At 47.1% G+C, this 9,915-nt stretch overlaps 1 protein-coding gene across 1 annotated transcript in view; it reads right to left on the bottom strand.

Annotated features, from left to right (window-relative positions):
* The window catches only part of HID1 (HID1 domain containing), a gene marked incomplete at its 5' end in the record, with an annotated part of 19,919 nt that extends 16,703 nt beyond the window's left edge, over positions 1 to 3,216 (bottom strand). The window contains 2 exons of the mRNA XM_017743184.1: positions 503 to 673; positions 2,956 to 3,216. Of these exons, the coding sequence (XP_017598673.1) occupies positions 503 to 673; positions 2,956 to 3,216 (432 nt within the window). The remainder of the gene's footprint in view (positions 1 to 502; positions 674 to 2,955) is intronic.
* Between the last annotated feature and the right edge of the window lie 6,699 nt (positions 3,217 to 9,915).

Below are 9,915 nucleotides of genomic sequence, written 5' to 3'. Positions count from 1 at the left end.
CAGTTGTGGGCTTCATCTCCCAGTTTAGGCCCCTGGCTAAAACTGTATCACTCAGCTCATAAGCAGGGTATTGCATCATGATGCCAAGAGCTTCTCTGGCACTGTTCACTTTAAATGTGACATTGTAAAATCAGTGGAAACAACACGCTGTTGCTTTGACTTGAAACTTAAATCAACTGTAATTAATGGAACAAGGACATTTCAGTCAAAGAAAGTCATACAGCCTTCAGTACAGCTCTCATATTCATTAAGATTCACACCTCCGGTTGTACTGGAGAAGCATTCCCTCACATATCAGTGCTCTCCTACAGCTACACACACAAGTGAAACATTCAGAAGATGCAGCAAGAACCAAAGGAAGGGAAAGAAATTACAAAGTGCCACCTAACTTCTGACCACATAGAAATAACTGGAATAAAGTTGCCCCCAAATATTCAGTGTCTCCTCACTGCAGCTGCCCCCCTCATCCTCCAGAAAGAAGAATAAGTGACAAGAGACAGACCCCTCCTCGGCCAGCCCCAGGGACAGTTGACCAGAAGAAACCTCTCCAGTCGGGGTCCTCGAAGATGTAAGGCAGGATACGGGTGAGGAGCCGACAGCAGTTCAAGACAATTTGTCTCTCCTTCTCCGTGTGGCAGCCACTCTCTGCTCCCTGCACCAGCTTCTCCACAGCCTGAAGGAAACAAAACCGAGGAAGGCAGCATTAGCCTGGGCACAAGTTAGCAAGAGTTAGGCAGGTCTGTCCTGCTAGTGACACCCTCACACAGAGTTGTAAGCAGTTCTTGGGAGTTAATTTTCTCTCAGTTTAATGGCACTGTTGCTGTCTGAAACTCTGCAAAAAACAGGGTTAATGATTTTAAACAGACCTTCTTGAATTTCTGCTGTTCCACTGCAAGAGACCTCAAATGCCAGGGCTAATCCATGCAGCACACGTGTGGTGCCACGTGAGACAGACAGCCAAAGCACCAGAAGGTGCTTCCTTCCAACACTGCTCCATCACACCACACACTGAAAAGGGCAGATGAGATTAATCAGCTGCAGCAAGTACCCGAGATGCAGGCAGGAAAGACCAAGGCAGCAGCACTGTGCTGCACCATGTGAGGCGCTGGCAGGGGATGATCACACAGAAACACAGAGTCTGACAGTTCTGTCTGTGCTGGTGTGATTACAGCAGGGACCTCTCCTGACTCAGGAAGTGGGAGCTAAGCTGCTGCCTGTGTTAAGCATAGGGATACAGCCTCCAGCAGCATCTGTAAAGGTCCTGCTGCAGAAGAGGGTGGTAGCCTGGGTTTCCCCACTGCCCCTGTGAACAGGACTGCTGCTCTGGAAAGAGCTTCTGGGCTCCCCAGCCAGTGGCTGCTGCAACTGCCGGTGGAGGGTCACTGGGCTTTTCAGAATAGATGTGGGTCTCACCAGGAGGAAGTGACAGGAGGTTTTACCCATAGACAGAAAAAAGCAGCTTCTTCCCCCCACAGCTGCACCCACTTGCTCTTACTCCCTGATCCCAAGGGGAAACAGAGGGGAAATGAAAGCTAAAACATTTAACAAGGATTCACCTTGCTGCTTTTTAATTCATGAGGTCATGTGCCCCTGCTTATTTTCATGGCAGACTGCCTGGGTCACTGACTCTGCCAGCCTGCGTCACTGCATTAATGGGTGTTTAAGTGCTGTTTGTCCTGGCCTGTCACACACTAACTGAGCTGAACCACTTCTTCAGGCACATTTATGACTGTATAGCCTGAGTCTCCAGCCATGACTGTAAATTACATTTCTCCACAATCACACAGCATTGCTAAGTCCAGTGGCACACTGTACATGGCACAGGTTGGGGCCCTCAGACTGGCAAAAGCACTGCTGGAGTCTTGCAGGCCCCTAAGACACTGATATCCCAAGACCTACGGCTCATGGATAAACAGTCCCACAGTCATGACATCTCCCAACACACCTGCTTCCAGTAGGGAGAAGAGACAATATTTCAGTCTTGGTTTTGGGAGAAAGAAGACACAGAGACAAAGGGGTTACAGGTCTCCTAAGCCCTTCTCAACTCCCAATATGCTAACTGCCAGAAGCCAATACCAGGAAAAAAACATTGCATTTTCCCTCGTGTTTGTATTTTTTCTCAAGTATCCACTACACACATCTGTCTACAATTCACAGTCGGAGGTACCTTCACTATGATTCAGTAAGTCTCATTCATATATTGTGGAGGAGGAAAGAAAAACAGGATGGCAGCAACTATTTAAAACTGGAAAAACGCCATTCCAAATGTTTTCAACTACAAATTCAAGGCTACTCTTGGCACGGCTCAAATCAGGAGCATTATTAACACCTGCACTTTCCCAGGCAGAATAAGTCTCAGGCTGTTGCTCACCAGCTTGCAAATTGGCAAACCTGGCAGGGCAGGAAATGCTGTTCAATGTCCCTGTGCTCCACACAAGGACGTGACAACACCAGAAGCAGCATCAGAAATGTTCTGTTGTCACAGCAGAAGGAAGAAAAGTTTCAAGATCCTCCTTGAACTTCATCCAGACACTTGTGCAGTGACAGTCTGCACATCCCTCTGGGATCTCTCAGCTTGAAGCCAGACTGGTGCATGGTGAGGTACAATTAGGTGCAGACAAGGAACGGGATGTTCCAGACTCACTGCAAACGTGCAGCCTTGCTACAAAGTCCCCTGAGCAAGAAATAATTTATAGAGCAGGCAAGACCCAAGAGGACAGAGTGAAACACAGGAAGGGGACAAGAGGAAATAGGCTCCAAACTGATCAAATGCCAGCTGTGGTCTGTGCTAACCCAAGAGAGGAAGGGTTGAGAATTACCCTCAGGAGGAGATAGGGACAAGCGAGCACATTGTGTGGTAAAAGGTACCTGTTACCCCTTGGAAACCACGGTGCTATCGATCCAGGGACACACCTGTTAGCACAGCTCCAGGGAATAAAACAGCACCAAACTTACCTTGTAACACAAAGTTGCCAAATTTGAAGGTGATTCTTCTCTCACCGCTCGGATTTCTGCAGCTGGTACAAGGGCAAAGACATCCTGCACTGAAGTGGCTGTGTCTGCCCAGAACTGGTCCCAAAACGCATCATCCGTGGCCTCCACAGGCTGTGGAGAGACAAATGTGGTTACAGATGCAGAACTACCATTCCATAAGATCCAGTCATCAGCAATTATGCCTGGCTTGGGGATGGGATGAGGCAAGAAGAGGTTCAATAAAACATATTAGCACTGGTTTTATACCTCAGCCTCTGTTTCCAGGGCTTCAGATGATTTATCTCCCAAACTAAACATTTCCTCAGACATACAGGAGGCTTCGTGTTTGTCTGCAACTACTGCAAGTAATCCAAGATCTTCCTGACTGCATGTGGGCCGGGCCTTCCTTGTGCACTCTGCCACCTTCAGAGCAAGCCAAGGAAGCCCTGAGTGTGCACTGGAATTACTTCTGCTGTAACCAAAGTCTCGAGGAAGCAATCAGGAACATCTCACATTAGGGCACGAACAGACCCACGGAACTGACAGACCCACCTCAAAGCACTTACAGATAAAATGCAATTGATCTTTCTGAATCAAATATTTATAGAGAACTGGACTCGGTGCAGCCGGTCGCTGCCAAGGCTTTGTTCTTAAAAAGCACTAAGTGTGCCATTCAAAGAGGAGATGGAAGAAAGAGACCAAAGAAAACAATCCATTTCAAACCTGTGGTCTCAGAAGCCCAGCCCCGGCCCTGGGGAACACGCCTCTTTCCATTACATTTTCTGCTAATACTTGCCAAGAGATAGGCACTGCCCAAACACAGCTGGGAGTGCTCATCCTGCCCAAGGGTCCAGCTACAGAGGTGGGATAAATATGTGCCTGTTTATGACAAGCAGTGTGAAAGACATGGATCCACGATTTCAGTCAGAAGAAAATGTGAGCTTTCACAGGAGTTTCACCAGCCACGGTGTGGACACGCTTGGAAGATCAGAAGAGCTGCTCACCTGAGCACCCCCAGCCCTTGGCGTGGGGCAAGGAGGAGCCTCCTGCCTTCAACCAGCACCGGCTCCAAAGCAAACAGCAGCGCTCACTAAGGGCAGTAATCAGCACCGTGGGCAGGTCTTCCATGTCAGATAGGAAAGGGGCAAAAATAAGACTGTGTGTTTAATTTAAACAACTCCTGTCCACTCCCAGATATGCTGTAGAAGGCAGAAAACTTGCCCAGCTCTATGCTGTGTCTAAATGCAGCTCAGATGCCGCTTGTGGGAGAACAGGTCATTCAGAGCTCACACAGAGAAGTGCTGCATTGCCCCCTTGCCTGTCACCTCCTGGAGTAACAGCCCCAGCCCATGGGCACGTGATGTGTCACCACCACCAAAGGCCAAAAAGTGAGAGGGGCCGGCTACCCCAGACCCTAATAACCGGTACAGCAGGTTATTGCCTTGCAGCTTTTTGCCTTAATGCTTCAGTGCTGCTGGTCCTGGTCCTTCCAGTCATGCAATGAACCAGCCCAAGCAACTCTCCAGTCTTTAAAAACAAAACCAGAAAAAAAAAAACATGTGTGTTGAGACATCTTATTAAACTCAGCCCTGGTGTTGAAAGCCTAATTTTATCACCTGGACACTAATGCAAGATCCCACCAAATCTCTTCCCAAGGGAAGAGCAACTTTTCCCAAATGGTTCAAGATCACAGCTCCTCAGAGGGGATCTTTAGGAACAATACAATCCAATATTCACAGCCTGACTTTCAGCTGAGCACATGAAGGAGCTGTGCTCTTTGTAACCTGGGCATGAAACACTTAAGTGGAAGGAAAGTTATTTTGGACATCTTACCTCTAATTGTACTCCTCTAAAAGAGCCAAGTATTTGGAAATCTGATGTATGTAATGCATGAAATACCCTTCAGTTCCTACACCCCATTTCAAACCACACACCACAACCTCATGTAGAACTACCACATGTATATCCTGGCCGCCTGCCACAGCCACTCCCACTGACAACAGCAAGCAGCAATTGCTGCTAATTGGGCATCATGCATAAATAATGCCTTCACTCTCATCTAGAGGGGAAGCAGAAAACCATTTCCCTCCAGTAGACACCGATCCCTTTACCTCCCACTAGCCTGAGGCCTCCTCAGAGGTTGAACACAGGCGCTGTTTTACAGATGGCAGCACAACACGGATTGAGGAACACGGCCTCCAACTGCAGTCCCTTGGAGTAGGGAAGCACAGGGGTGATTCCCTGAACTGCAATGTTGGATGTGCAGCACCATTTATGTCTCAGCTGCCATCTTGGCAACCAGACTAAGCTAAAACACTGGTACCTTGCATTTTTAATAGCTGCAGCAAGTCAGCTCCTCATCAACAGATGGTATCCCATGTACAATGCTGGGACATGGATGCAGTACTGAGTCACTCACATCCCCACTGCCCCCCTGTTTTAATTACCAGCCCGGCATCATGAAGCTACTCGATCCACGTAATATTCATCTCCTTGATAGAACATTACTGGCTGGTTTTAAGCTGATTGTATTCTGCACACAGCATCTCTGGGGATCTAAATGTCCATTTCCTCACGCTGAACTCACCCAACAGACTGTATCCAGCCTCACAGAGGAGAGAAATACAGAGACCTAGAATAGCCTTGTTCACCAGCCAGGGATATCTTCATTTGGATATGTCAAGATTTAGGTACAAGTGTTGGTACAGCACACGCTGTACTCATAAATCCCAGAGCACCCCTAGCCTTGACAGTGCTTTAGCCAGAGAGCTCACAAGGAGCTGAATCCTCGGCACAGGTAAGAAAGAGCCTAGTGTTCCTCCAGCACAGTGCAGACAACCAGCTCTGCACTAGCAGAGGAATGAGAATATGAATTGAGGGATCAGTAGCTCAACTCTACTCTGGAAACACAGTTGGCACATCTGGAGAGCAAAGGAAGTTCCTGACCCATACACATCTCATAGCAGAGGCTGCTGAAGGTACAGAGCCAAGAGAGACTCTGAGGCCCAAACCAAGCTCCATACCAAAGGGGTGAGGTAACTGTAGCACAGTGTTGCTGCAGACACAGTGGGCAGATCCAAGGTGATCTGACATCTCAGAGTGGGCAAAGTGGGAGACTTTTCCCTTCAGTAAAGACCTCCCACCTGCACACTGGCCAAACAAAGGTAAAACCAGTCCTTCTAGACACCTCCATTCTCTGTTTTCTACTAGCTGTAAATGTTATGTTTCAGGTTCTTTGAAGCACACCACACACACGCTGCAGGACTTGGAAGACTCAGTTTGCAAGCCTTGTGCCACTTACTGAGCAGAGAATCACAGCCTGAGCAGGCAATCCCCAGGCAAACAGGATACCTCACAGGAAACAGGAAAACAGAGAGGGGCTGACCATGTCCTAAAAACAGGAAAAGCTCCCAAGGCACAGTCTCCCCTATTCATTACTGTCCTCAGCCTGACACCAACACCACCTTTACTTTCTCTTTCAGACACAGTTCCTCACAAACTCCAGCTCTGTGTGTGTGTATGTGTGTGTGTGTTTGTACCTCCTCCCAACAAAGAGCTCTCTGCACTTATAACTTAAATCAAATGTCCATTCCTAACAATTCCTCCAACAGGCCCCCACCAGAGGACTGTCCTGAAATTAATTCTAAGGTTGCTGCAAACCATCAGCAGAGAACAAAGGAACAAGCAGCCACTAGCCTTGCTCAGCGTGTTCTCTTTTTGCTTCTTGCCAACACGCCAACTGAGCATCCCACCAGCCAAGGCAGCAATCCTTTGGAGCAGGGGCTCTCGTTTTTCTGGAGCCCAAGAGCAGAGCAAGTTCCTCATCCCTGCCCAGGGTTTCCAGCCAGTACTGCACAAGCTCAGGTGGTATGTTACAGCAGTTGCTCCTTTCCACCCCAAATGTGGCAGAACTGCAGTGTGTAATGACCATTCATGGAGCACCTGATTGAGCTTTAGATCAGGTAACCCTGGAGGGATAGGGATGAGTTTGAGGCAATTCCCACATCTTTGTACTGCCTGTTTGTGAGCCACTGTGCAAAAGGAATGCCTCAAGACAGACTTATTCAAAATATAAATAACTAGCAAGATTTCATCCCTGCTGCCAAGGACAGCACCTCCACACAGGCTTCAGAGCAATAATAATTTTTTCTATAGGATTGCAGTCAGCAGTGCAGAATCAATGAGAGACTTCAAGTCTGCCACCAGTTCTCTGCTCTCACAGCAGAGACAGTGTTGCAAAGCAAACTGGAAAATGGGATTTGTAGAAGTCTGGCAGGGAAAGCCCAGGACAAAAGTCAGCTGTGTGAAGTGTTAGTTACAGCTTTGCTTTTAAGACAACTTTGCTTTTGATCAACCTGAGACTCCTGGACAACTGAGTCAAGCTTGAACACTGAAGAAATGGGCTGCCAGACACCAGCCTTTCTCCAAGCACAAGATGTGCATTTATCAAACTCAAGCTACATTGAACTCCTGCATTTCCACACCAGGGAAAAGGAAAGGACTGGGGTTTGTCCCACATGTTTGATCCTACCTGTCTCTTTAAAAGCAGAGGCATAGCTCCCACTAAAATCTAACAAGCTGGTACACAAGATTGAAATCTCTTCTGGCTGGTTGCTGGCAGGACCCCTGACTGACTGGGAAAAGAAAAGGTGGTTCCCCAGCAGTTAAAGCTCCCAGACCAGTTCCCTGCAGTTGACCAGCCCTGACGAGCTGTCATATTCACAGTCCATGTTTCCCTTCATCTGTTAAATAGACAGCACTTTTATGGGCAATTTGGGAGGGCTCACACATTCTCTATTATGAAGCACATCTGTTTTATTATCAAAGGGATGGGCCCTACCAGTATAAATGTGTGCAGTGTAATGTAATATATACATATCATATAAAAATCCTAAAGACCATTTCTCCATGTGTGATTATAAATATACATCTGTAGCGTAAGTTAATTTCTTCCTTCTGGTATCACTGCCCTTTTTAATCACTGAAATAATTCTGAAGTGATTTTTCTTTTTTAATACTCTTACACCTTTAGAGTTTCTCTTTGGCAGTTAAAAAAATCAATTAAGTCAATTCCATTTGCATCCAGACTTGGTTCCACTTTCAAGTTCTGGGCTCCACGTGTGCTGTAAACATTCAAGTGTTATGTTCCTTACAAATTTATTTAATTTTTTTTTTTAATGCTCACATGGGATCACTCATTTTTTAATTAATAAAAGCCTGGAGATTATAAAAACTTATTTTTAAGAAAAAAGTAACTTCTGTGCCAACTCTAAACCTTCACCAATGAGTGAACAGTGACTTCTGCTCAACCACTTCTTCCCACCAGAGCCTTAGGAACACCTCACAGTGCATTCTGAGCTCAGAGTTTCACGTTACTGATTTGATGAAAATCTCTTTGTCCAGCTCCCTAATGTTAGAAGAGAAGGCTGCAAAACAAGAGGCAGGCTGCTGAGGAAGCAAAGTGTGTTGTGAGCCAATAGCTTAGAAGGATTTGTCTCTGTCCATTATTGCAGCCTGGTTTTGGATCCAGGATCTCATGGACCAGGAGGTTTTGCTGCTGGTCAGAGATCAGAAGGGTTCAGGAGAGCCCAGTCACGCGTTCTGCACAAGCAAACACCGGTGCCCTTCTACAGAATGTAAATATGGGAGCGCCAACACCCCACCCTTTTCCACATGCAGTCAGTTTCACCTAGACCACAGAGACGTGAAATGAATCCAGCCAAGAATGAAGCTTTTGCTCTTTCCTTTTTATTCCGGGCCCCAGTGAACCTTCTTCCCTTACACAGGTCGATAAACCAGAGGAGGGGAGGGCTCTCGCCTGGGCTGACGATCCAAGGGATTGCCTCATACAGGATTTTCTTTGTGAACAGTAGACTGGGCAGAGCCCTATAGGCTTGATTTACCCCCCAATCTCACTTTATAAGCACATTTCCCAAGGAAGAACAGCCCAAATCTGAGGGCACTCTGAACTATTTAGCATGCAGAAGAGACTTTGGAAGAATCCCTTAAAACATCAATTCACCCACTTCTCTCTTTACCTACATCCACAACTAGTGGTTTTTAAGAATATATTCACAAAAGACATTCTTTAGCAATGCAGATAAACGTGATACTGCTTTAGAAAGTATAAACATGTTTTTTCCAGGCTCTTCCACAGCTTTACCCATCTATAATTCAACTCCCAGTAGTAGCCTGTCTCTTGAGTTTTCACAGATTTTCTCCTATCACCCTTTACCCCTTTGCATCCGTACCCTCTTCTTGAATTCATTCCCCATCATTAGCTTTCTGCCATCATCCCCATGTTTTCTTAGCAGTTGTTACTGCCTCACTACTAAACGTGGATCATAACAGCTGTTCTCCATTGTAGCTCAGAAGAACCTGGGATGTGACTTCTCAATAGAGCAAAATCCCTCTGCTCCTTAGACAGAAGGACAGGCTACTAATTTTCTGCCAGTGTGCTGCCGCTACTGGGCACTCCACTTAAAGCAAAAATTAAGCAAGCTCCCAGGACAGGCACAACATATGTTAGACCTCTAGGCAGCCACCCTCCCTTCCCACAGCCCTGACTTTCACTTAACCCCTTCTCCTCCTCAGCCTGCAGAAATAAAGCATTATTTCACAGGTCACAGACGGAAACCTCTGCTGCAAACAGCACAGCTGCCCAACAGCCTTTTGCATCAGCTATTACCTAAAAACAGGGCAAGGTTCTCCACCCATTATGCGCGGGGGTGTGGGGAAAGGATACAGAAAAGGGAGCAGTGGCAAACCGTGTGATGTAAACCCGCAAGCTGAATACATTAGGAGCTGTGGACATCCCTTATGACAGCAGAGTCTGCTCAGTTAGCACGAGACGTTGTTCAGCAAGGCACAAGATGTCACCAGAGGCGGTGACAGGGCCCGACCAGCTCTGGCGGCTGCCCCGGACACCGGCTGGTGCCCCTC

This window comes from Corvus brachyrhynchos, unplaced genomic scaffold, assembly GCF_000691975.1.
Source record: "Corvus brachyrhynchos isolate BGI_N302 unplaced genomic scaffold, ASM69197v1 scaffold148, whole genome shotgun sequence".
Taxonomy (NCBI): domain Eukaryota; kingdom Metazoa; phylum Chordata; class Aves; order Passeriformes; family Corvidae; genus Corvus; species Corvus brachyrhynchos.
Note: the sequence above shows the minus strand (reverse complement) of the source record. Positions and strands in the feature narration are given on the sequence as shown.